This window comes from Chrysemys picta, unplaced genomic scaffold (genome assembly GCF_011386835.1).
Source record: "Chrysemys picta bellii isolate R12L10 unplaced genomic scaffold, ASM1138683v2 scaf602, whole genome shotgun sequence".
In the NCBI taxonomy this organism is placed as follows: domain Eukaryota; kingdom Metazoa; phylum Chordata; order Testudines; family Emydidae; genus Chrysemys; species Chrysemys picta.
In genome coordinates this window covers 11,013-39,000 of record NW_027053309.1, presented here as the reverse complement: position 1 = coordinate 39,000, position 27,988 = coordinate 11,013, and the positions used below count along the sequence as shown (strand labels likewise).

Below are 27,988 nucleotides of genomic sequence, written 5' to 3'. Positions count from 1 at the left end.
CTCGAGGGCTTTGAAAGGCTGTACCCACAAATCTGGGAACCCCTCTGTGATAAATGAGTGGGGGTAGCACCCCAACCATTCAGTAGCTATTGAATCCTCCTTAGCAGCGGTACCCTAACTGCCTTCCCTGTAAAGAGTTAAGAAGTAAGCTTAAAATGAGTTGGCACCTGACCAGGGGAACCAGTAAGGAAGCTGTACCCTCTCAAAGTGGGGAAAAGTGCTGGGTGTGTGTGTCTTTTGTTCTCTTTGCTGCAGAGGGAGAGGGCAGTACTTATGCCGTAAAAAGCTCTGGGCCAGGTATGAAAAATCATCAGGATCATACCTAGAAACTACTCATTTGGAACCACCGATATGGAAGTTGTCAGGGTTCCCTCCCCACTCTAAACTCTAGGGTAAAGACGTGGGGACCCGCATGAAGAGCTCCTAAGCTTTTTCTACCAGCTTAGGTTAAAACCCCCAAGGTACAAAATTCCCTGCACCCTGATAAATGCTTCTCTCACTGCCACCATCAAGTGTTTTAAACAGGAATCCTGGAAAGGAACCACTTGAAGTTCCCCTTCCCCCCCAAAATACCCTCTCAAGCCCGTACACCCCCTTTCCTGGGAAGCTTGAGAATAATCTCCTAACCAATTGGTTACACAGTGATCTAAAAACCCACTCCCGGGGTTTTAAAACCATAGAAAACAGTCAGGTTCTTAAAAGAAGGATTTTATTAAAACAAAGAAGGTAAAATCATCTCTGTAAAATCAGGATGGTAACTATTTTACAGGGTACTCAATTTCCAAACTCAGAGGGATTCCCCCTCTGGACAAAATCTTAAAGTTACAGAAAAAACAGGAATAACCCCCCCCCCCCCCTAACACAGGGAAAGCTCACCAAGCAAAACAAACAGAAACCTACTCGCAATGCTGACTAAACTTACTTTAGAAAAGTGAGGTTTGGTGAGAAGATGACTGGTTGAGGAGATTGATTTTCTGCAGGTACTTCTTGTCTCCCAAGATCACTCTGACTCAGACAAAGAGCCACACACAAAGTCTTCCCCCATCCCAAGATTTGAAAGTATCTTGTCCCCTTATTGGTCAGATGCCAGCCAGGTCAGGTGTCAGTCTGGTTACCTGAATTTCTTAACCCTTTACTGGTAAGAGGATTTTATAGCACTGCATCAGACCCTCTCCCCCGTCCCTTTATATTTATGACAGAAGTAGAACATGAAATGTTCAGGTAGACACGATTAGGCCGATCTCTTTTTATGGCTTGTGTATTCCTTTGTGCTAACCCCACGTGCTTTTGTTTTGTTGTAACCTTTAAACTGGATCCCAAGAAAGCTACTCTTGGTGATTAATCCTTGCAGTTGCTCTTTTAAGATCTAGCAATAACCTAAGTTTTCCAAGGGTGTTTTCTTTCTTTTTTTTAAATAAAATTTCCTTTTTGTAAGAACATGACTGGATTTCTGTGTCTTATGAGGTAAAGAGGTTGTGCATATATTAATCAGCTAATACAACCGCTGGGTTCTCCTTTTCTTTTGTTTCCTTTCTTGGCTTTCCCGAAGAAGGGGTGGAAAAGCCGAGGCGCCCCAGAAAAACTTCCCAAGAGAGTTCTTCTGGATTGGCAAAAGGCAGATTTTCACTTGGGTGGTGGCAGCATTACCAGGCTGGAGTGGCCAGTATTAATTTTTCGAGTCCTTGCAGGCTCCCACCTTCTGCACTCGAAATGCCAGAGTGGGGAATCAGCCTTGACAACATCCCCCTGGGGGACTTAAACCTGGTCATGTCAGAGCTCACGGGGCCTCCCTTTGAGCCTCTAGCATTGTGCCCTCTGTTGGACCTTTCCTAGAAGGTCGCCTTTCTGGTAGCAATTACCTCAGTCAGGAGGGGCTCGGAGATTAGAGCTCTTATGTCAAAACCTCCATATACAGTGTTCTTTAACGACAAGGCAGTGGCGTAGCCAGGTTAAGAGCACGGGGAGCGGAGCTAAAAAAAGGCACCGGGAGCAAAAAGTGTCGGGAGAAAAAAAGGCGCTGGGAGCAAAAAAAAAATGCTCCACTCCGGCAGCAGCGCAGGAGCAAAAGGCGTCGGAGCACAAAAAAGGCACAGCTTCTGCTCAGTGGGGGAGCGGCCGCTCCCCCTGCTCCCCCCCAACCCGGCTACGCTACTGCGACAAGGTACAACGTTGCCCCCACCCCGTGTTCCTCCCAAAGGTAATCTTGGAGTTTCATAGTAATCAGGGTATTTTCCTGCCCATTCCCTTCCTCAAGCCGCACAAGAATAGGGAGGAATGACATCTCCACCCTCTGGATGTTAGGCAGGTGTCCTAAGCTGATCCATAAATCCACACCGCTCTGATAGGATGAAAACCCTACCCCTTTTGGCTCAGAGAATTTCATTGTGGATTACATTGTGCATTCACATGTGCTACGAGCAGGCAGGTGTCCCACCACCTGCCTTCCTTGCGGCCCATTCTGTGAGAGCACAAGCTTCCTCAGTGGCGTTCATGGCCCAGGCCTGATCCAGGACATTTGCAGAGCAGCCACCTGGGCGTCAGTACATACTTTTTCTTCCAACTACGCCATTACCCACCAAGTGAGAGATGACACTGGGTTTGGCTGGGCAGTGTTGTAATCCATGTGTCCATGAACTCCGAGCCCACCTCTTACGGTATTGCTTGGGAGTCCCCGAACATGGAAGGGACATGTGCAAACAGTTGAAGAAGAAAAAATGGTTACTAACCTTTCTGTAGCTGTTGTTACTTTTAATGTTTTCCACAAGTGATTAGTGATTTTTGGGTGTCTGATGTTGAGAGGCCGGGTGCTCCCACTTTCTGATCAGGCCCCTTTAAAGGGTCTCAGTTAGGCACCCAAAATCACTAGTCATTGCTGAAAATCTTGGCATTTACCTCGATGTATCTAATGCAGGGTGAGGGAGGGGTGAAAATATTTGGGACCCTGTGTGAGTTATTTTTGTGCCCCAACATTCTACCCAGTTTGCCAAGCTAGGGGTCTGATCCTTTCCCCACATTTCAGTCTTCCTCGTGATCCCCACACTGTTCTCTGTTCACCACAGCCTCTCTCCCACTCCCCTAAATTCTCCTTCCTGTCCCCATCCCCCTTCCCTCCCCCCCAGTCTCCCTCCCTGCCTCCTATCAGCCCAGGGGTGGCTCCATTAACTGAGTCTGCTCTTGGTTGTGTGCGAGATGGGGGCCGTTGTTGTGAAGATTAGCCTGGCTGTAGGAAAATGGTGGCTAGCTGAACTAAGGGCCGTCAGTGGCCTGATCTTCACAGGGAATCACCTTGAGACAGTGGCCATGTGAAAAAGAGGCCAAGCATATGAAGTTGGTTCTTTGCCATTCCTAGACTGAGTTGGGGGCACAGAGAAGATGGGGCAGGGAAACAGAGTGACCCTGGGCATTCTGTGAGGTCATTAAACCAGAGCAGAGGTTAGTGTGGGGGACAGACCTGTACCTCCTCCTCACAGGGGAATGGGGGTACTGTCAATGACGGAGGTGGGGGACCAAGTGATCCTGAGGACCCTGCAAAATTAACAACCAGAGCAGAAGAGAGTTGGGTACAGACACCCTGAACTCCCTCTCTTCTCCAGATTGACCCTGACTACGAGAACTGGGGGGATCCTCAGAGAGCAGAAGAGAGCTGGAGGGGATAGATCCCTGCAATATCCGGAGTACTCCCTTTGGGATTGTGCCACCCTGCTCCTCCTGCAGGGAACATACAAGAACAAGCAGCAGTGAGGTATTCCTTGAAGGTTGTGAGCTCTCTGCAGTGGGGGCTCTTTAGTGTACAAGACCCAACAGATGGAGAGGGTGCCCCCTGTGGGTTTGGGTTCCCCCCTGAAAGGAGCTGGGAGGGTGTAGGACCCAACAGCATAAGTGGGAACCCCATTTCTCAGGGGAGGGAGGGCCCAGTAGCAAGAAGAAGAACCACTGGGCTACCTGCAGTGGGCTCTTGGTGAGATTTTCAGAGAGAGACTGCTTCTGACCCTCAGCTGTGTTTCAGGGTTTCACATCATCCAGACGATATACGGCTGTGATCTCCGGGAAGACAACAGCATTCAGGGGTTTTACCAGGATTCATATGACGGACGAGACTTTCTTACCTTCGATAAGGAGACCATGACTTGGGTAGCAGCAGATATTGGGGCTCAGATCACCAAGAGGAGATGGGAGGCTGAAGTAAATGACAACCAGCAGTGGAAACGCTACGTGGAGGGGAATTGTATTTCCTGGCTAAGGAGTGCTCTAGAGTACGGGAAGGAGACTCTACAGAGGAAAGGTAAGGTGAGGGACAAGCCCCACCTAGGGGGACACTACTGGCTACATCTCCATTCCCCAGCCCCAGTTCCAAACTGGAGCAGGTGGGTAGGGGGATATTCAGCGAACCTTGCACCAGGGATAGGTGGGGAAACAACCCCTTCCCCATCAGTTCTGCTGGAAAAAAAGATAAGAAATTGAAAATGTTAAAAGCAGTTCACTGTAGAGAAGCTGCATCTCCAGAGCCACTTGACCAAATGAGCGCAACTTCACATCACAAATTCTACCTCTTCCTCTGATGTGACACAGCCGTTATCAAGGCAATCTGTACTTGTGCATGTTAGAGCACTCTGCTTAATTATGGAAGTGCCACTTCTATGGACACCAGCTTCATTCACCATGTAATTCTTCCCCATTCACTGTCTGTACCATCATATTTCTTGTGTTGCCCCCAGCCCGTGTTCCATTAATGATGGTAGCTTTGTCCTTGTTGCCAAACTTCTCCTACAGTCATTTATGTGCTTCCTTCCATGCCATTCCCTACATGTGGAATTGCCCTCCCCATACTAACCTGGAAGAAGGGTCCCCTTGTCCTTAAAGTTTTCCCCCTCAAGACCTACCTTTGCTGCAACACTTTCATACTTACTTTTCGATTCTTTTATCAATAAGACACCAGATAATCACACTCAAATTTATTACCAAAGCTTTTTAGTTAAAGATTAATCACAAACATAGAAGGGAAGAGGTTAAATGCTTTAACACTCCAACTCAGGAGGACAGTCTGCTTCAAAATGTTAACTCACTATTACCCATTTATGTACCTTGTCTGTTACCATATACACACATTTCCCAGATTCGTTAGCATCATTACACACCCTGATCTTTCCCTTCCCAAACAGTTTGCACTTGCTGTTCAAGGTTACTTGAAATTTCTACCCAGTTTTTTGCAACAATTATCCTAATTGCTTATTTCTCTCACAAACCTCAGCAGAACATTATCTTGTCCTTTGCCATCTTTACAAATGCCAACAAGAAAAATCCATACACAGCATTGTAATGTGTATTTCAGTGCCAGGGGGCTGGGAAACTGATTTTTCAACATTAGCATAATTCCTTTTGAAATCCATAATACTGGGGTAAATAGATTTGGTAACAACCTACAAGAAATGAGCCAATTCATATTAGCTCGTTTGAGGGGCAATTTAGCACTGTGTGTCACTTTTTGTTTAATGGGCCCTTTCCATCTCTAATTGGTCAGTTTATTCAGTCCAGTTTTTGCTCCCTGGCCAGGGCAAGATTCTCCTCTCTTTCAAATCCAGGGACTGAGAGGAGATGGGTACAAACCTAGTGTGTGATTGACACCTGTATCTGGAGTTTAGTGAAGCCTGTCAAAGTATTTGTGTCTCTGTGGTTTGGAGCAGAGGCCAGGTCAGGGACCTGGATTCAGGATTCACCGTTGCTGATACTGTGAATTCGGCACAGAAATCCTCTAACATGATGGTTCTCTCTCATCAGAGGGATTCTGTCTCATGGATTCTCATCCTCTCCCACTGCTCGGGTCTCAGAATTTCATGCTGCAAAGCTCTAGAAAATGCTGCCTGGATTAGAGCTTGAAAACACCTCACTTGAGTTTCTTCTTTTTCCCAGTGTGCCCAACAGCTAGAGTGAGCGATAGGTCATCTCGTGACGGCCTCACCACCCTCTCCTGTAAGGTCAGTGGATTCTACCCCCGGGACATCACCGTGACCTGGCTGAAAAATGGGGAGAGCAGACAGCAGGAGACCTACTCTGAAGGCATCCTACCCAATGGGGATGGGACCTACCAGACCTGGGTGACAATGGAGATTGATCCCAAGATCAAAGCCCAATATTCATGTCAAGTGGAGCATGAAAGCCTGTTAGAGCCACTCTCTGTCTCCTGGGGTAAGGAGTTTGTGTGTTTGCCTGTTTTCCTAGTGGGAGAGGGGGAATCCATTAAACTCAACCCCTGAAAAATTCTCATTTGGATTTATAGGCTGAAGCTGGACTTTCTCAGGGTCTGTGAGGCCCTGTCCTCTTTGGCTCTGTCCCCCTGCAGTCAAGTTCTTGTGCTAGAGTTGGGACCCACAGTGCCTGGGGCTCATGTCTTGCTCTCCAGTTTGCTGCCTCTGGGGCAGTTGGATACATCTCAGCAATACAGTGTCTCTGAAGGGAGAAGATTAACAACGAGACATTAAGGCCTGAAGGGACCATTCTAATCATCTGATCTGAGCTCCTGCCTAGTCCAGGGCAGGGGGGAATCACAGTCTGGTCATCTGTGGGCAAACTAGCGCTGATCCTTCAGAAAGAGATTTCCATTCCAGATGTAGTCTCCAAGGGATGGAGAATTTATCACATCCCAGGAGAAGCTCAAATCTGCCCCTTATTTCCAGACAGAGTTGGTCTTGCTTCAGCTTCCAGCCCGTTCTCAACTTCATGCACTCGTGGTCCTGCCATGAGTGCAGGGGACGGGACTAGATAAGCTCTCGAGGTCCCTTCTAGTCCTAGGATTCAGCAGGTTCTCAGAAACACGACTCTATGGGCCCATGTGGCCAGAGGTAGAGATTTAATGTTGGGAGCAGCTTGTTTCTGTGCGCAGTGATGCTGGAAGAGAGGGTCTGGCCTTGGAATGGAGCGAGGAGGCAGATTAGAACCCTGCATCGGGGGAGAGTCTCCTATGCCCCTAGCACAAGGAAGTCGAGAGAGAATTTATTACCCATCTTTTTGCTTGGTTAATTGGGAAGTGGAAAAATGCAGCATTTGGAAGTGCAAACAATTTCTAAAAGGGCAGCCTGCACTGGAAATCTAGTCAACAGATGGTTTCACATCATAATCCTGCTACTACGTCCCTGCCAATTTTTGTGTCATAAACCACATTTCCTTATTCTCTTAGAAATATTTTTCTTTTTGCTGTATTATTATGTGGATCTTTCAGACAACAGGAGAAGCTGATTAATGAAACTTAAAGTGGAAGGCTGGAAGTCAGGATTCCTGGGGTCTATTCCTGGCTCTTTCACTGACTCTGTGTGATCTTCAGCAAGTCTCCCCCTTTCCTGTTTAGGGACGATACTGACATTCATTCTCTCCCATAATTAGGTTTATGAAGATTGATTAATGTTATAAAAATCTTCTATTTTAAGTGCTAAATATTTATTATGAATTGAAGTGGTAGAGGCTGGGTCTAGTGTCCAGGACTTTCTGTGGTGGGGTATAATGCCTGGTAGGTACATGGTGGCTGCATTGGAAGGGGTGGATGGTTGCAGGATTCAGCCCTTATCTGGGGAGCTGACTGACTGATCCCTGCACTGGGATGAAAGGGGGGTTTTAGTGGGGGATTTTTCCCCATTGCTCATTCTCTCCATTCCATTTCAGAACCAAATAATAGTTTGATTCCCATTGTGGCTGGAGTTATCACTGCAGCTGTCCTGATTGGTGTTATAATCGGAGTATTCTTCTGGAAAAAGCAATGCCCAGGTAAAATGGCTGGGTTGGGGGCATTTCCTGGACTTGCCGGGCCCTGCACACCTACCTAAGGCCAACAGCAATACAGGAGCCAGTGTCAGTACTGTGTGACTGTCCCACTGCGGGACTGAGCTAATGACCCCGATGGGAGCTGCTGGAGGGCCAGACCCAGAACCTTGGTGCGGGTTACAGTTTATATGAGGCTTGGTTTTCCAGCGAGCCCAGCAGCCAGTGGACTGAGATCTTTGGAAACTGTGTCGTGTCTTTCTCTCCTGCCGATCGTGAGCGCCTGGGACCTTGAGTCCATTACTGGCGCCAGGGGTCCTGTTTCTGAGCTGTGGGCACAGATCGGAGTCGGTTCCTATCTCGGGAGCTGCATTCACTGAAATTTGCCTTCTCTCTGCAGGGAGGACGGGAGACGGCTACGCTGTAGCTCAGGGTAAGTGACAAGAGACCCATCGCCTCTTTTCAAGTGACCATCTCTGAACAGCCATCAGTATTTGCTTGTGGATTTTAGCCTGGAGCCACTGACAGGAGATCCTCGCTCCCACTCATAGACCTTGTCTACAATGAGGCTTTTCGGGAAATCTCCAACTATTGCTCTAGTACCATAGAATCCTAGAACTGGAAGGGACCTCGAGAGGACATCTAGTCCAGTCCCTTGCACTCAAGGCAGGACTAGCTATTATCTAGACCAGGGATCTCAAACTCAAATGGCCACGAGGGCCACATGAGGACTAATGCATTGGCTCGAGGGCCACATCACTGACACCCCTCCCCTGTTGCCCCCAGCCCTGCCCCAACTCTGCCCCTTCTATTAGGCCCCGCCCCTTCCCTGCCTTTCCCACCCCTTCCCTGCCCCCATTCCAACCCCTTTCCTTGAATTCCCCACCCTAACTCCACCCCCTCCCTGCTCCCAGGGGGTGCAGGAGGGGTGCGGGGTGTGGCCAGGGCTCAGGGCAGGGAGTTGGGGTGCAGGATGGGTGCAGGGTGCGGCAGGGGGCTCAGGGAAGGGAGTTGGGGTGCAGGAGGGTTGGGGTGTGGGCTCCGGCCCAGCGCCGCTTACCTAGAGCAGCTCCGGGGCCAGGACAGGCTCCCTGCCTGCCTGCCCTGGCCCAGCGCCACTCCGGGAAGCAGCCGGAACCACATGCCTGCGGCCCCTGGGGAAGGGGCCACAGGGCTCCGTGCACTGGCCTTGCTGCTCCTCCAGATACCTGCCCCGAAGCTCCCATTGGCCACGGTTCCCCGTTCCCGGCCAATGGGCGCTGCGGAGGGGCGGTGCCTGGAAGGGAGGGCAACGCACAGAGCCCTCTGCCCCCACCCCCACGCCCCGCCGCCACAGGGACGTGGTGCCGGCCGCTTCAGGGAGCGGCGCAGGGCTTGCGGCGCCACGGGGGCTATAGTTTGCCCACCCCCAGCCTGGAGGGGGTGGGGAGTGGGCCACGGGGAGCTTTGCAGGCTGCAGGAACTAGCCCCACAGGCCGCATGTTTTAAGACCTCTGATATAGACCATCCCTGACTAACCTGTTCTTAAAACCTCCAATGAGAGAGATTCCACAACCTCTCTAGGCAATTTATTCCAGTGCTTAACCATCCTGACAAGATTTTTTCCCCTAATGTCCAACCTAAACCTCCCTTGTTGCAATTTAAGCCCATTGCTTCTTGTCCTGTCCTCAGAAGTTGATGAATACAATTTTTCCCCTCCTCCTTGTAACAACCTTTTATGTACTTGCAAACTGTTATCATGTCCCCTCTCTGTCTTCTCTTCTGTGACTAAACAAACCCAATTCTTTCGATCTTTCCTCATAGGTCATGTTTTCTAGATCTTTAATCATTCGTATTGCTCTCCCGTGGACTTTCTCCAATGTGTCCACATCCTTCCTGGGCACAATGCTCCAGTTCAGGCCTAATCAGCACAGAGTAGAGAGGAAGAATTACTCCTTGTGTCTTGCTTACAACACTCGGGCTAATCATCCCAGAAAGATGTTGCCTTTTTTTGCAACCGTGTTACACGGTTGACTCATATTTAGCTTGTGATCCACTATGACCCCAGATTCCTTTCTGTGGTACTTCTTCCTAGGCGTCATTTCCCAATTTTGATGTGTGCAATTGATGGTTTCTTCCTAAGTGGGGTAGTTTACATTTGTCCATATTGAATTTCATCCTATTTACTTCAGACTGTTTATCCAGTTTGTTCAGATCATTTTGAATTTTAATCCTGTCCTCCAAAGCATTTGCAACCCCTTCCTGCTTAGTATCGCCACAATCTTAATAAGTGTACTCTCTATGCCATTATCTAAACCCTTGATGAAGCCATTGAACAGAACCAGACCCAGAACTGATCCCTGAGGGTATGTCTACACTACGAGAGTAGTTCGATTTTACTTAAAGCGAATTTGTGGAACCGATATTACAAAGTCAAAGCCACACTAAGGACAGTAATTCGACTTTGTGAGTCCACACTAACGGGGCAAGCGTCGACATTGGAAGCGGTGCACTGTGGGCAGCTATCCCACAGTTCCTGTAGTCCCCGCTGCCCATTGGAATTCTGGGTCGAGCCCCCAATGCCTGCTGGGGCAAAAAATGTGTCAAGGGTGGTTTTGAGTAACTGTCGTCATTCAACCCTCACTCCCGCCCTCCCTCCCTGAAAGCGCCGGCGGGCGATCAGTTCGCGCACTTTTCTGGTGATTGATAGCGCGGACGCCACAGTACTGCGAGCATGGAGCCTGCTGCGATCATCGCTACAGTTATGGCCGTTGTCAACACCTCGCACCTTATCATCCACCTTTTTCAAAGGCAGATGCTGAGAAATCGGGCGAGGAGGCTACGGCAGCGCAGTGAGGACATTAAGTCTGAGAGGGGCACAGACCTCTCGCAAAGCATGGGACCCCGCGCCGTGGACATCATGGTGGCAATGGGTCATGTTGATGGTGTGGAACGGCGATTCTGGGCCCGGGAAACAAGCACAGACTGGTGGGACCGCATAGTGCTGCAGGTCTGGGATGAATCACAGTGGCTGCGAAACTTTCGGATGTGTAAGGGAACTTTCCTGGAACTTTGTGAGTTGCTGTCCCCTGCCCTGAAGCGCAAAGACACACGGATGCGAGCAGCCCTGACTGTCCAGAAGTGAGTGTCCATAGCCCTCTGGAAGCTTGCAACGCCAGACAGCTACCGGTCAGTCGCGAATCAATTTGGAGTGGGTAAATCTACCGTGGGGGTTGCTGTGATGCAAGTAGCCAACGCAATCGTTGAGCTACTGCTTTCAAAGGTAGTGACCCTGGGAAACGTTCAGGTCATCATTGATGGCTTCGCTGCGATGGGATTCCCAAACTGCGGTGGGGCTATAGATGGAACTCACATCCCTATCCTGGGACCGGCCCACCAGGCCAGCCAGTACATTAACCGAAAGGGCTACTTTTCAATGGTGCTGCAAGCACTGGTGGACCATAGGGGACGTTTTACCAACATCAATGTCGGATGGCCGGGCAAGGTTCATGATGCTCGCGTTTTCAAGAACTCTGGTCTGTTTAGATGGCTGCAGGAAGGTATTTACTTCCCTGACCACAAAATAACTGTTGGGGATGTGGAGATGCCTATAGTGACCCTCGGGGACCCAGCCTACCCGCTAATGCCCTGGCTCATGAAGCCCTATACAGGTGCCCTGGACAGTGAAAGCGAACTCTTCAACTACCGGCTGAGCAAGTGCAGAATGGTGGTGGAGTGTGCTTTTGGACGTCTCAAGGGGAGATGGAGAAGTGTACTGACTCGCTCTGATCTCAGCGAAACCAATATCTCCATTGTTATTGCAGCTTGCTGTGTGCTCCACAATCTCTGTGAGAGCAAGGGGGAGACGTTTATGGCGGGGTGGGAGGTTGAGGCAAATCGCCTGGCTGCTGATTATGCCCAGCCAGACAGCCGGGCGATTAGAAGAGCCCAGCGGGACGCGCTGTGCATCCGGGAAGCTTTGAAAGCTAGGTTCCAGAGTGAGCAGGGTAACCTGTGACTATTAAGTTTGTTTAAACAGAAGCTGCACCTGCCCCCATTTCTTTACCCACTTAATGTTGACTATCCTCTCCAGTTACATACCTTGTTCACCCCGTCTCGCCCCTTCCAACACACCTTTAAAAATAAAATAAATTAAACTTTGTTCATTAACACTGTTTTCTTTATTAAGGATTTCGTGGTAAAGTGTTGAAACTGGGACGCAGACTGGTGGGGAGTGGGTGTAGTGATGGAAAGGACGCTTCTAAACTCGAGGAATGACAGGCTCCTGCTCCTAGAGCGGTCCGCAGTGGTGGACTGGTTGTTTCAACGGAGCCTGCCACCCCTCCTTTTCGGGACTCTGTGTGTGGGGGCTATGTGACTTTGTGGCGGGGGGGAGGGGGAGTTACAGATCCCCTGCTGCGTGGCTCTGTCATCCAGGCTAAGGACCGCTGCATAAGATCTGTAACCACCCTCCCCCGCCACACACTCACATAGCCCCCCCACACAGAACATGAAAACCACCTCCCAGCCTGACCAGGGTGCCTAGTGACTGCAATGTGTGTGTGACCTTCCGCTGAACCTGCCCCCGTGTCTGTACCCTGGTAAAGGTGACTGTCCTCTCCAATTACCAACTCCCTTCCCTCCCTTCAAACACACTCTCCTCTAAAAATCAACAGAGGGTCCTGTGGCACCTTTAAGACTAACAGAAGTATTGGGAGCATAAGCTTTCGTGGGTAAGAACCTCACTTCTTCAGATGCAAGTAATGGAAATCTCCAGAGGCAGGTATAAATCAGTATGGAGATAACGAGGTTAGTTCCATCAGGGAGGGTGAGGTGCTCTGCTAGCAGTTGAGGTGTGAACACCAAGGGAGGAGAAACTGCTTCTGTAGTTGGATAGCCATTCACAGTCTTTGTTTCATCCTGATCTGATGGTGTCAAATTTGCAAATGAACTGGAGCTCAGCAGTTTCTCTTTGGAGTCTGGTCCTGAAGACTCCAAGTCTTATCTTGGAGTTATCTCCATACTGACTTAAAGGTGCCACAGGACCCTCTGTTGCTTTTTACAGATTCAGACTAACACGGCTACCCCTCTGATACTCTCCTCTAAAAGAACATGATGGAAACAGTAATTAACAGAAACGTATTTTTTATTAAGAACTACACAGTTAGGGGATGAAACTGGGACGGGGCTTGGGTGAGGTGCTTGGAGCGAAGGAAAGGACTTATAAAATCTTTGGGAATGAGAGCCTTCTGTTACTTGAGCAGTCTGCAGGGGTGGAGTGACTGTTTTCACGGCCCCTGCCGCCCCTCCTTCTTGGGACTTTGGGTGAGGGGGGGATGGGACTTTGTGGCGGGGGAGGGCGGTTAGAGAGAGAATGCAGCGGGGCTCTGTCCTCCTGTCCTGCAGAACATCTACAAGGTGCCGGAGCGTTTGCTCCCTCATTAGTCCAAGCAGCGTTTGAGTTGCCTGCTGGTCTTCCTGCCGCCACCTGTCCTCCCATTCGCTGTGTGATCGCTGGTATTGCAACATGTTCTCCCTCCATTGGGTCTGCTGTGCCGCCTCGGCTTGGGAGCAGCCCATAAGTTCTGAGAACATCTCGTCCCGTGTCCTTCTCTTTCGTCGCCTGATCTGCGCCAGCCTCTGGGAGGGGGATGCTGGGGTAGGTCGGGAGACACTCGCAGCTGTGGGATGGGAAAAAGGGAGTGAATTCATCAGAAAGATACAATTTTGCGAACAATGAATATAGTCTTTCTCTGTGAACAAGACCATGCACAGCACCTATCACATGCGCACTCAGTACAAGGTCGAATTTTCGGCCTTCCCATTGAGTGCCTGGGGTCTTGCTGTACAGATCACACAAGCGGGGCCGGACAACGGAATTCGGCTAGCAGGCGGACATGGTAAGCCGTAGACTTTTGGCTGCTTAAAGCTTAATTTATAGCAGTGCCCTCCTTTCACGTTCCAAGCAATGCTCCTAGCATTGGCCAGTTCCTGCTGCCGGCAATCCGGCCAGCATGAACTCTGCCCCTGTCCCAACCCCCTCGCGGCTGTCCCTGGGAAAGATCCCTCCATGCTGCCCCTGTCACGCCTCCACCGCATGGCTGTAAACCGCCGGTTACAGTTATGTAAAGGAACAGACAATCAGTCCCAATACTAACATTCCCCTAATTCAAAGCAGGTCACCATGAGTGATATCACTCTGATGACGATTTCGGAGACAGAGAAAGACCGCATGCTGCGTGAATGCCAGCAAGCACCAGGGCCGTATGCCACCATGCTTTGCGAGGCAATGATCCCGGAGTACTTGCTGCTAGCCTGGCGCGGAAAAGTTTCCTACCATGGAGGACGCAATAAGGCCGCTCTCCCCAGGAACCTGATGCAAAGGCTTTCACAATACCTCCAGGAGACCTTCGTGAAGATGCCCCAGGAGGATTTCTGCTCTATCCCCGGACATATTGACAGAATTTTCCAGTAGCTGCACTGGCAAGGACTAGAAACTAAAGCGCCTAGGGCAAACTAATCATGAAAAACCCATTGTTAAGATACCATTCCTATTCTGTTCAAAATAAATGTTTAAAACACTTACCTACTGATGTTTCCCCTGATTCACGGTCTGGGTTACCACCTTGGGAGGGTTGGTAGGGGATCTCCGTGAGGGTGATTTCCCCTGGCTGTTGGGGAAATCAGCATTGAAAGCGCTGTCGACTGCCTCGTCCTCCATATCTCCTTCCTCATCTTCCCCGTCCGCGAACTTCTCCGAGGAAACGGCCGTCGACAATACCCCATCGTCAGAGTCCACGGACAGTGGTGTGGTAGTGGTGGCGGCCACACCTAGAATGGAATGCAGTGCCTCGTAGAAACGGCATGTGTGGGGCTGGGATCCAGAGTGTCCATTTGACTCTTTGGTCTTCTGGTACCCTTGTCTCAGCTCCTTAATTTTCACGCGGCACTGTGTTGCATCCCGGCTATATCCTCTCTCCGTCATGGCTTTGGAGATCTTCTTGTAGATCTTGGCATTCCGTTTTTTTGATCGCAGCTCCGAAAGCATGGACTCATCGCCCCACACAGCGATCAGATCCAAGACTTCCCGATCAGTCCATGCTGGGGCCTTCTTTCTATTCTGCGATTGCATGGTCACCTCTGCTGGAGAGCTCTGCATCGTTGCCAGTGCTGTTGAGCTCGCCACGATGTCCAAACAGGAAATGAGATTCAAACTGGCCAGACAGGAAAAGGAATTCAGATTTTCCTGGGGCTTTTCCTGTGTGGCTGGTCAGAGCATCCGAGCTCGGACTGCTGTCCAGAGCGTCAACAGAGTGGTGCACTGTGGGATAGCTCCCAGAGCTATTAGCGTCGAATTACATACACACCTACCCTAATTGGACATGGCCATGTCGAATTTAGCGCTACTCCCCTCGTCGGAGAGGAGTACAGAAATCGATTTAAAGAGACCTCTATGTCGAAATAAATAGCTTTGTTGTGTGGACGGGTGCAGGGTTAATTCGAGTTAACGCTGCTAAATACAACATAACCTCCTAGTGTAGACCAGGCCTGAGGGACCCCACTTGTCATGCCCTTCCAACATGACTGTGAACTATTGATAACTATTCTCTGGGAACAGTTTTCCAACCAGTTCTGCACCCACTTTATAGTAGCACCATCTAGGCTATATTTCCCTAGTTTGTTAATGAGAAGGTCCTATGAGACATTATCAAAAGCCTTACTAAAATCAAGTTATACCACATCTACCATTTCCTCCCATACACAAGGCTTGTTACCCTATCAAAGAAAGCTATCAGGTTGGTTTTACACAATTTGTTCTTGACAAATCCAGGCTGACTGTTACTGTCACCTTATTATCTTCTAGGTGTTTGCAAATTGATTGCTTCATTATTTGCCCCATTATCTTTTTGGGTACTGAAGTTAAACTGACTGGTCTGTAATTCTTCAGGTTGTGCCTAATCCCCTTTTTATAGATTGGCACTATGTTTCCCCTCTTCCAGTCCTCTCTGCCATCTTCCATGACTTTTCAAAGATATTGGTTCAGATATCTGCTCTGTCAGTTCCTTGAGTATTCTAGGATGCCTTTCATCAGGCCTTGGTGACTTGAAGATATCTAACTTGTCTAAATCATTTTAAACTTGTTCTTTCCCTACATTAGCCTCAGATTCTACCTCAATTTCACTGGTGTTCACTATGCTCGACGTCCAATTGCTATAAAACCTTATGGTGAAAATTGAAACAAAAAAGTCATTTAGCTCTTTCCCCATTTTCACATAGAGTCATAGAATCTCAGGGTTGGAAGGGACCTCAGGAGGTCATCTAGTCCAACCCCCTGCTCAAAGCAGGACCAACCCCAACTAAATCATCCCAGCCAGGGCTTTGTCAAGCCTGACCTTAAAAACCTCTAAGGAAGGAGATTCCACCACCTCCCTAGGTAACCCATTCCAGTTCTTCACCACCCTCCTAGTGAAAAAGTTGTTCCTAATATCCAACCTAAACCTCCCCCTCTGCAACTTGAGACCATTACTCCTTGTTCTGTCATCTTCTACCACTGAGAACCGTGTAGATCCATCCTCTTTGGAACCCCCTTTCAGGTAGTTGAAAGCAGCTATCAAATCCCCCCTCATTCTTCTCTTCTGCAGGCTAAACAATCCCAGTTCCCTCAGCCTCTCCTCATAAGTCATGTGCTCCAGCCCCCTAATCATTTTTGTTGCCCTCCGCTGGACTCTTTCCAATTTATCTACATCCTTCTTGTAGTGTGGGGCCCAAAACTGGACACAGTACTCTAAATGTGGCCTCACCAGTGCCGAATAGAAGGGAATGATCACGTCCCTCGGTCTGCGGGAAATGCCCCTACTGATACAACCCAAGATGCCATTAGCCTTCTTGGAAACAAGGGCACACTGTTGACTCATATTCGGCTTTTCGTCCACTGTAACCCCTAGGTCCTTTTCTGCAGAACTGCTGCCCAGCCATTCGGTCCCTAGTCTGTAGCAGTGCATGGGATTCTTCCTTCCTAAGTGCAGGACTCTGCACTTGTCCTTGTTGAACCTCATCATATTTCTTTTGGCCCAATCCTCTAATTTGTCTAGGTCCCTCTGTATCCTATCCCTACCCTCCAGCGTATCAACCTCTCCTCCCATGTTCTGTTATTGTCTTTCTTTCCTCATTGACTAATGGGCCTACCCTATCCTTGGTCTTCCTCTTGCTGCTAATGTATTTGTAGAATGTTTTGTTGTTACCCTTTATGTCTCTAGCTAGTTTGATCTCGTTTTGTACCTTGACCTTTCTGATTTTGCCCCTACATACTTGCATTATTTGTTTACAGTTATCCTTTGTAATTTGACCTAGTTTCCACTTTGTGTAGGACTCTCTTTTGATTTTTAGATCATTGAAGATCTCCTGGTTTAAGCCAGTGTGGTCTCTTGCCATCCTTCATTGCTTTCCTGTGCAGTGGGATAGTTTGCACCTGTGTGCTTGATAATGTCTCTTTGAGAACTTTCCAACTCTTCTGAACTGTTTTTCCCCTTAGACTTGCTTCCCATGGGATCTTACCTAGCAACTCCCTGAGTTTGCTAAAGTCTGTCTTCTTGAAATCCATTATTTTATTGTGTTGTTTTCCCTCCTACCATTCTTTAGAATCATGAATTCTGTCATTTCATGATCACTTTCACCCAAGCTGCCTTCCACTTTCAAATTCTCAACCAGTTCCTCCCTATTTGTCAAAGTTAAATCTAGAACAGCCTCTCCCCTAGTAGCTTTCTCCACCTTCTGAAAGAAAAAATGTCTCCAATACATTCCAAGAACTTGTTGGATAATCTGCCCTGCTTTGTTATTTTCCCAGCAGAGGTCGTCTTCAGTAGTGTAGAGTGGCTGTAGACACATGTTCTGTAACCTTGCTCAGAGGAAGTCTAGATGATGCAGTGGTTAAAAACACCTGAACCCCATCTCCTCAGTTGCTCCACCTTTGCTATCACTGGTGGAATTGCATTGCTTGCGGGGATGGGTCCCAATTTTTCTAGTGCAGAGAAGGCGATGGTGTGACAATGCGGTTCTGGCGGAACCCAACTGAGAGTGCCAACTCAGGACAAATTGCTCAAATAGGGCAGTTACAGCCCAAGGCTGGGGTTTTTTCCACCTCTAAGGCAAACCAAACCAGCCAGACTAAGAGGACTTCAGTCTCACCCCACTGGCTAACTGCAAGTCTCACAAGCAATCTCCTTAGACACTCCAGTTTCCCAGTATTACCACCAGTACCACTCGTTATGGGGACAAATGGTTATGAAAACCAATACCCCAGTAAAAGAAAAAGGTTCTCCTGATCCCAAAGGACCAAGCCCCAGACCTAGGTCAATATACAAATCAGATCTTACCCACAAATCACGCTGTTGCCAATCCTTTAGAATCTAAAATCTAAAGGTTTATTCATAAAAGGAAAAAGATAGAGATGAGAGTTAGAATTGGTTAAATGGAATCAATTACATACAGTAATGGCAAAGTTCTTGGTTCAGGCTTGCAGCAGCGATGGAATAAACTGCAGGTTCAAATCAAGTCTCTGGAATACATCCCCCGCTGGGATGGGTCCTCAGTCCTTTGTTCAAAGCTTCAGCTTGTAGCAAAGTTCCTCCAGAGGTATGAAGCAGGATTGAAGACCAGATGGAGATGAGGCATCAGCCTTATATAGTCTTTTCCAGGTGTAAGAACACCTCTTTGTTCTTACTGTGGAAAATTACAACAAAATGGAGTCTGGAGTCACATGGGCCAGTCCCTGCATACTTTGCTGAGTTACAAGGCGTATCTGCCTTCTCTCAATGGGTCCATTGTATAGCTGATGGTCCTTAATGGGCCATCAAGCAGGCTAGGCAGAGCTAACACCAGTTTGTCTGGGATGTCACCCAGCAGCATAGCATAAGTTTGAAATACAGACAGTATAGAGCCAATATTCATAACTTCAACTCCAAAAGTGATACACACATATAGACAGCATAATCATAACCAGTAAATCAGAACCTTGTCTTAGACACCCCATTTGATCCCCTTTATACAAGATTTGCGTGCCACTACAGGACCTTGGTTGCAACAATGACCTATATGGTCCCAGATTATATCAATAACGTCACACCCCCAACGCAAAATTGATGCAGGAAGGGATGACACAAACATCACTGACTGCATCCCAAGAGCTCCCCATCCTTGGGTTTATCTCACTATGGCTAGTATCGGGGTTAGGCACTATGGCTTAGCTGGCTAAAGAACAACAGAAATGGTTTATCAAAATTGTGTTCAACAACATGATTGAACCTCTTTACAAACAAGGTAAAACTTGGTTAGAACAATAGTGGATTGGATCTGCTCTTGCAGCATGGTTCCTGTATGTCTCATGTGACCTTGCTAAGAGCTAAAGAAAACAGCTACTTTATCCATACAAGCTCGGGCAAATGTTTGGAACCCAATTAACATCAAATAAATGCAGATATTAATGATGTTCATAGTACAGGAATCTTGGCATTTAGCCATGAAGGCAATATGGTAGTGTGCCTTAGTTTCCCTTCTCATACAGTACATTAGGTCTGGAATGTCTTTTCTCCTGTGAAAAGTTCCAATACTGTTTACAGGCATCAACTGTGAAACATTAGTATAGCAAGGCCTTTTAACATAAAGTGTGTTCTCATGTATTCCTTTTAACATGTTCAAGGGATTTTCCAACAGATTAGGAACATTGTACATTCTTACAGTTCTTGGTAATAGCAACACATCAGTTACAAAATTACCATTAGCATTAACAACAAATCCATTGCAAGTGTCCATCTACAATCATGGTTGTCATGCCACACCTTTGGCTCAATACCATTGGAGTTTGGGCATTTTAGGGTTAACCTGTGGCTTTCCTTTGCAAAATTCAGTTTTCTCTTTCCTCCTTGTCCTGCAGGATCACACCCTGATTTTTCTTGCTTAACAGAATTTACTGGCTGATGGGGTGGGCTCTCTGTGCTAACAGCTATTAGCAAGTCCTTCCCCTCCCAGCCAGACAAGTAATTTGCATTACCACAGACAGAAGCCAGTCCACCAGTTTTCATATCCTTAACTGTTATCATTTCCAAGGCTGGACTCTGTCTTAAAGAGATACCACACAAATCCAAAGAGTCTGAGGGTGAGAGTTTGCTTGCTCTCCCCTGCATCCTCAAGCATTTAGCCATAAAACTGTTCTGCTTTGAAACACCAGTAACCAAATCTGTCCTCAGACCCTGAAGCACAGACTGCTCACTTAAAGAATTAGAATGGAGACATTCCTGTTCCAACACCATTGTCTTCCCAACAAGCTGGCCACACACAGCCACTCGGTTATAGGGCTGCTCAATTTTCTTAACAGCTCTTACTCCATCTGAGACCTTCTCAAAGCTACCCACACTGGATCTTTGGAAAGGAAAGTCAGTGGATCCATTCACAACAGAAAATTTCTGGCTGTTAGGAACTGAAACTTCCTTGATTAAATTACTCTCACACCCTTCATTTGCAGGGAACTGCTTGCACAAATTACCATGAGGATTCCTTTCCCCAGGAGCTTTTTTAAGCAGCAAATCACCCCTCACAGAAATTCTGCCCTTACCCTCTTCACCTAGGGCTTGCTCTAAAGGAACACTTTCCTGAGCAACAACAGATTTTTTCTGGGTCTTACTTACATCCAGGATCTCCTTTGGCCCATCAGGCAGATTTCTACACAATCCCCTTTCAGGCAAACCCATAGACTTCCTAGATGAAAGGTTAGAAACATTTCCCTTTCCTTTGCCACACACAAGTTTAGGAATCCTTTCCTTCTTGCTACAAGTTTCCACACCATCAGTAGGTAACACAACCAAATCACCTGCATGCTCTCCGTGTGCCCCGGCTAGGGTATTACCCTGATTAGACCGTGTTGCTACACCCTTTACCAACCACACACTAGCAATAGGCAAAATACAAGCACCAGAATTGTCTGGTCTCTGGGATTTTGCTAAGACACTAACTGTATGCAACTTAGTTACAGTGCCATTCTCCCCAGCAGACACAGACTTAGGACCATTCCCTTCCTGGGCTTTAGTTGAATTCAGAACCAACTTTGAGACAACTGCACTAACCTCAACCATCACAGGCCGAAAGGCACCTTCTGTCTGCTCCACAGACAAAGAAGAGCTGGAGACACCTTTTTTACCAGACACATAGCTCGGGATTTCATTTCCCTTGTCCCAGCACACAGGGCTGTTCACAGACAACTGCTTGGAGACTGAGGTAGCTTCCTCCATAGGCAAGTCAATACCCCTGACAGACACAGCACATTTCCTTCACTGTCACTATTCTCCACACAGGAAACAGGTAAGGTATAGGGACATTCATCTTCCACTCTCCCTGCCTTCCCAAACTGCTGACTAGACAAAGCCATCAGCTCACAAGGCTGCCCAGGCTCCTCCAAACTTTTCCTGCCTTCCTCTCCTTTGTCCCAGCACACAGGGCTGACTACAGACAAAGACTGGGAGAGTGGGGCAGCTTCCTTACCAGGCACCTTGCCACTCCCAGCAGATAAACTGCTCTTTTTACTACACTGAGCCACTGCCAGCAAATCACAGTTACCCTTTTCAGATTCACTTTTACAAGCTGTACTAGCCACCAAAGCATCACCCATCAAAAATCCACCCTCTCCTTCCTCAGTTAGGGCTTCCACCTGACCATCCTCTTTAGTCTGCTCCAGAGAAACATTTTCCTGCCCAATAAGATTTTGCTGCTCTTGATTCAACTCCAGATTCACTTCTGAGACACTAGACCGACATTCAGAAACTTCATTTACCGACAAATAGCTCTTCTCAGACAAACCTTTGGAGCAACCCTCCCCAGGCAAATCATTGCCCACAATAGACACAGGTTTAAGATCATTCCTGTCCTGTGACTGACCACCTGGACTGAACAAAGCTTTAACATTTTCCCCCATCAAAAGATCCTTAGGCAATAACTTCCTTACCCCAGCTATAACTTCATGCTTAGCACCATTCCATTCAAGGTGGATTCTGGCTAAAGGCACACGGACAGTGAACTCATAGAGGACTACAACATTCACACTCTGATTTGGTAAATAATCTTCCTCTTTGACAAGATCTGCTTTAACAAGAGTGATGTTAGAAGCCATAATTTGCCCTACACAGCTTTTACCATTGACTTTTACATTCTCTGTGAATCTTTCATTACCACTCCCATACAGAGCATTGGCACCAGTTATGGAGTCACCCGTTACTGAACACACAGTAAAAGCATTTACATAAAAGGTGGCAGAATTGGGGTACATTTGGTTACACCCAGACAACTGCTCAGAGTTATACAACATACCAACATTGTTATAAACTGGACTTTCAAGAGGATACAATTTCTGCTTTTCTTCCCTTGCTTTTCTGACTTGGAGCTGAAATCTTTGCACTTTTGCCTCAGCTTCTAGTTCCTGCAATCGAATTTCTGCCAGTCTTTGTTCATGTTCAAGTTGAAGTTTACTTGCTGCCTTTTGCTTTTCAATTGCTTCTGCCTTCTGATCACTGGCCATTAACAGCTCTCTCAGTTCTTGATTTGTAGCTTTCTTTCTAAAGCTTATCCCCTTTTCTGAACACAAATCTTTCAGGGCTTTTTTGTCAAGGCCCTCATATGCTCTTTGCTCACCCATTGCAACTGCTCTTTAACCAACCAAACTCTCAATCCCAAAATTCAAATTTGGATAACGTGGGGTTCTGATCCAAAGCTTAATTGACCTGGTTCTGTGGATCCAAGCACGACTACGCCACTGTGACAATGCGGTTCTGGCGGAACCCAACTGAGAGTGCCAACTCAGGACAAATTGCTCAAATAGGGCAGTTACAGCCCAAGGCTGGGGTTTTTTCCACCTCTAAGGCAAACCAAACCAGCCAGACTAAGAGGACTTCAGTCTCACCCCACTGGCTAACTGCAAGTCTCACAAGCAATCTCCTTAGACACTCCAGTTTCCCAGTATTACCACCAGTACCACTCGTTATGGGGACAAATGGTTATGAAAACCAATACCCCAGTAAAAGAAAAAGGTTCTCCTGATCCCAAAGGACCAAGCCCCAGACCTAGGTCAATATACAAATCAGATCTTACCCACAAATCACGCTGTTGCCAATCCTTTAGAATCTAAAATCTAAAGGTTTATTCATAAAAGGAAAAAGATAGAGATGAGAGTTAGAATTGGTTAAATGGGATCAATTACATACAGTAATGGCAAAGTTCTTGGTTCAGGCTTGCAGCAGCGATGGAATAAACTGCAGGTTCAAATCAAGTCTCTGGAATACATCCCCCGCTGGGATGGGTCCTCAGTCCTTTGTTCAAAGCTTCAGCTTGTAGCAAAGTTCCTCCAGAGGTATGAAGCAGGATTGAAGACCAGATGGAGATGAGGCATCAGCCTTATATAGTCTTTTCCAGGTGTAAGAACACCTCTTTGTTCTTACTGTGGAAAATTACAACAAAATGGAGTCTGGAGTCACATGGGCCAGTCCCTGCATACTTTGCTGAGTTACAAGGCGTATCTGCCTTCTCTCAATGGGTCCATTGTATAGCTGATGGTCCTTAATGGGCCATCAAGCAGGCTAGGCAGAGCTAACACCAGTTTGTCTGGGATGTCACCCAGCAGCATAGCATAAGTTTGAAATACAGACAGTATAGAGCCAATATTCATAACTTCAATTCCAAAAGTGATACACACATATAGACAGCATAATCATAACCAGTAAACCAGAACCTTGTCTTAGACACCCCATTTGATCCCCTTTATACAAGATTTGCGTGCCACTACAGGACCTTGGTTGCAACAATGACCTATATGGTCCCAGATTATATCAATAACGTCACAGATGGTCAGGAATGTATACGGTGGTGTTGGGCAGAATTATTATCCCCCTAGAGCTGTGCTGTGTGTGGCTGAGTGTGACCCTGAAGGTGTCTGACCTGCTTTTAATGTTACACTTCTTTTGACTTACCTGAAAGTTGGTTTGGTGCTTGTGAAGTCTGGGCCTGATCCAAAGCCTGTTGAAGCCAATGGGCGTCTTTCCATTGACGTCAGGTCAGCACCAAGCTGTCACCTCGAGGACCACGAGTTCAAATCCCCTCCTCAGTTGTCTCCTGCAATTATCTTTAGGAACTAAAACTATGGGAAATATTTACATAAATGATGGACTGTCTCAGAGGCCATCTAATGCCTGGCACCAAGAGTCAGTATAAAATGCGTAGATCTGCCGGGCCCTGCTAGGGTGTAGCCGTCCAGCTCTCTCTTTACCCTCTCAGGGGTGTCTCCAGCGGGTACCTGAGGGGGTTTGAGAAGTGCCAACACAACCTCCTCGGAGCATCCCCCTTCCTCCTACAGTTGGCCCTGAGTCGTGCCTCCTTCGCTCCTCCTCGTTACTCCAGAACAACGGAAATTCACATGCAAGAACTTTGCTAACGTGGAGTTAAGGTTGCAGGTGCTCAACCCTGCCCTGGGCTCCCTGTGTCCTTTCAGAATGAGAGTGTTGAATTCCCAGAAGTCAAAGGTTGGCAAACCAGGATATGCCGAGGTAGAATGATGCTTCCCACGCAACTCGAACTCTGCCCCAGTGGGTCTGGGAATAGGAACAGGAAGTAGAACAGCACCAGGCCAAACCAAACTCACCCTTGTCTGTGTGCCCAGCACCAACCCAAATCAGCGTTCCTCTTCATGCCATCCACACTGTTCTGTGCAGCGCCATTGATTGAAGCGGGAATTGCTGTCGATTGGCAGGGTGTGAGGGTGAAGTCTGTGGTCTGCTTGAGGGACCCATTTGGGCACAGACCGAAGGGGGCAGAGTTGAGGTTGTTTGGCCTGAGTATCCATAGCCCAGCATTTCTTAGTTTGCTAGCCTTTGACTGTTGAGTGTTCAGTGCTTCCATTCTGAAGAGACAGGAAAAGCACAAGTCAGTGCTGACCTCGTACAATGGTAACGTTTTTTGCATGTGAATAGTGGAAATCCAGGGCAGCTGCATTGTAGACTGATCTGTGCACCAACCACCTCACTGCTAGGGAAGAGTAAGGTGATGACTGTTCCCTTTGGATAAGAGTCCCCCGTATCTACTAACTACGCTGAAGCCCTGCCTTGTGAGAGATGCTAATATACTCTCTCTTCTCCTCCTCCTCTGCACAGCAAGTGACCAAGGATCTAGTGGCTCTGACAGATCTGCCAAGGGTAAGTGAGGGGGGCTCTAGCCTGGGGGTTCACTGTTCTCACTGAGGCCTCTGGAGAGAGACACCTAGTCCAAGTCATTGGACCCTGAGTCTCACTGGCCCGTCCCCTCTAGCAAACCAGCCCCACGGAGCAGAACAGGGGAGTTCTGGATCTCTTATTTCCCTTTTATTCACACAGGTTTGCAGCCAAATCCCCCTTGTTTTCTCTGCGATGAATTTAGGTGTGAAAGACTCTAGTGAGAGGGGTTTCTTTGTGGTTGCTGATACAGCATTGGGTGAGATTTGTAATGATAAATCCAGCTGCTTCAGAGAACAGTCTCCAGTGAACCTGCAGGAGGGACAGAGCCCAGCACCTGAGGCTCCAGGAACACAGATCTCTGACACTGGAGCTAAAAGCTTTGTCGGCGGGGTTAGAGATTTTGTCCACTAAACATGGAGCCACTAGGGTGACCGTCCATTATGGCAGGTTCCCTTTAATAGACGTTGCCTGTGTTTAACTTCTGCAGCTTAACAGAGCCTGTTGGAGTCTGTGCCACAACCTGAGGGGACCCCAGAGAGGAAGATGGATGAGCTCTGCTCTGTCTCCCTACAAGAACCAATCAACCTCTCCCAGCTTTTCTCTGGCACTTGGAGTGTCCCAAGTGGGATTTCTGGCCTCATTTATCTGCTCACTGAACCACGTTTTACCTTTTAGATGTAATAGTTTTCTGTAATAATGTTTTATTTGCACAAAATAATTTCCAAAATGTGAATGGATAAAAACTCTTTTAGTAAGAGTTTAGTATTTGCTAGCATTTAGTGTGTGCACTCAATGCTCTACGCTGCGCAGTGCTGTTTGCACACTCTGTACGGTATGCTAGATATGTGAGCAGTAACTGCTTGTGTGTATATGGTGGGGGACCTATTTTTTTTCTGTAGAATTTCATGATTGTAACATGGTAAATGGCCTGGTCTACTCACAGCTGGTAGCACTGTTGCTATCATCAGCGGAGGAAGTCTCCTGGACAGGAATAAGTGTCTGCATTTAGTTTATAAGTGCCTCTAATGGCCTGTTCACCATTTGTAGAGCCATAGAAATGCTGGGCTAGAAGGGACCTCAAGAGGTCACTGGCAAGACCAAGTAAACCAAGACCATCCCTTGTCACATCCCAATGGCCCTCTCCCTCAAGTCCCCTGGGAAGGCAGATCAGTATTGTATGTTGCTAACGCTGGTGCAGTATTCTAGGAAGGGTTAAAGGTGTGAGTGAGTGGGGAATGGAAGGTTCCTTTGCAGGTTTCAGGAGGCCAAAGGAGGGAGAGAGAGACAAGGGAACGGGTTAATTTGACACTCCAGCTAGGCCTGGATAAGAGGTTGACTCCAGCCCAAGGTCACTGCACACAACAGATTCTCTGCTACCTGCCAAGAAAGAGGGGGGCCGAGCTTCCAACCCTGCCCTGCCATAAGAAAGGAGACTCACAGAACAGAAACTGCAGGGGCTGCGAAAACGAGGGAGACTGTGAAGGTCAGCAAATGGGAGAACAGCCGTCTCCCATCCCCTGAAGCCGGAGTGTTTTGGGGAAGCTGAGGAAGCCACAGAAAACCGGTTCAGACTGGGGCAGAGAGCAAAAGCCCTCAGGAACACCTAGGGTAAAAACCCTCCCGAGAGCGGAAGCAAGTTGGAGATTTACAGCGGACCCCGGACAACCTGTGCCCAGGGAAGAACTCCCGTCCCCCCTTCCCCCCGCCTTCTTCTTACATTACACCCAGACTTGGGTTGTGCGTGTGAGAGTATGGGTTAGGGCTCAGGCACGAACGTTTCCTTCCTTCCTTCCTCAGAGTGACGTGGGAAACACGCAGCACTCTCCGCTGTTATTTTCTTAATAAAACTTTAAACTTAGTTACTTGGTGTGCTCTCTTCATCTCCACCCCTAAAAATCCTGCTGCCTTAGACTGATCACCTAAGGTCTCTGGCAGCTTGGTAACATAAATCTGTCACACCCTGACAGATGTTTGTCCAGCCTGTTCTTAAAAACCTCCAATGATGGGGATTCCACATCCTCTCTAGGTAACCTATGTGACTAAGTGGGATATTTTCCTAATGTTGCGTATGTATACTGTGTGTGCCTCAGTTTCCCCCATGTGCTGCATGTCTAACTAAGGTGGGAGGAGGGATGTCTATTGTTGCAGAGGACCAGGTGTGACCCAGTCTAGCAGCCTGGACCCCAGACCATAGCCTGGACACTTTGTAACTTAGCAACTGATGACCTGAAGGCCCATCCCAACTTGGAGCCAGCCAGTTATGGGCAGCAGAGAGAACAGAGAGCTGAAGAGAGAGAGTCACCTGGAGATCTGTTTGCCTGGGAAAGAAGACAGGATGGCGGCGGGGCCTTGGAGGGGATATAGGAGGGACCACAGGAAGGAGGAGTCACTGCTGGGCTGGGAACAAGGAGCCGCCTGAGCCCACCTGGGTGGGGACAAGCCCAGCAGGACGGTGCTGAGAATTTCTTGCTCAAGGCCCCTGAGAACTTCCTGTGTTAGGTTCAGACGTACAAGAAGCCCTTCTGTTTTGCACCAGCTGGGAGTCGATGCAGTCCAGAGACGGGGGGGGCTGCATTGCTTCTTTTGGGTGTGAAGCCTTCTCCAGGGGTCCAGTCCAAGTAGACTCACTGCGGCGCGGTCACAGCGAGGAAGGCATGCTGAAGGCTGAGAGGTGTGGTACTGGGAGGTGGAGGAGCCTACGGCTTAAACCCCAAGCAGCAAGTATGGTCAATACATTAAAGAGCGGTTCCTCCCATGGGTTGTGGAAGCTGAGAGCGCATTTGCCTGGGGGTCTGCGGCAACCTGTTCCACAGATTAGCTATCCTCATAGAAAGTTTTTCTTAATGTCTAACCCAGGGGTGGGCAACCTTTTTGTCCCGAGGGCCACATCGAGGTTGCAAAATTGTATGGAGGGCCGGGTAGGGAGGGCTGTGCCTCCCCAATCAGCCTGGCTGCCCCCCTCCCACTTCCCACCCCCTGACTGCCCACCTCAGAATCCCCAACCCATCCAACCCCCCCCCCAG

General features: G+C 48.2%; 1 protein-coding gene across 2 annotated transcripts; it reads left to right on the top strand.

Annotated features, from left to right (window-relative positions):
* Nucleotides 1-18: 18 nt before the first annotated feature.
* On the top strand, nt 19-26,823 carry LOC135978995 (class I histocompatibility antigen, F10 alpha chain-like). Of its 2 annotated transcripts, none has more exons than XM_065579653.1 (7): nt 19-3,742; nt 4,007-4,282; nt 5,908-6,183; nt 7,651-7,752; nt 8,147-8,179; nt 24,906-24,947; nt 25,125-26,823. In XM_065579653.1, the coding sequence occupies exons 2-7, from the start codon at nt 4,123-4,125 to the stop codon at nt 25,181-25,183; spliced, it is 672 nt and encodes a 223-aa protein (XP_065435725.1). In that variant the 5' UTR covers nt 19-3,742; nt 4,007-4,122; the 3' UTR covers nt 25,184-26,823. The 2 variants fall into 2 exon arrangements, with proteins under 2 accessions (XP_065435725.1, XP_065435726.1); XM_065579654.1 differs by having other exon boundaries at nt 21-3,742; nt 25,453-26,823.
* The last annotated feature ends 1,165 nt before the right edge of the window (nt 26,824-27,988 follow it).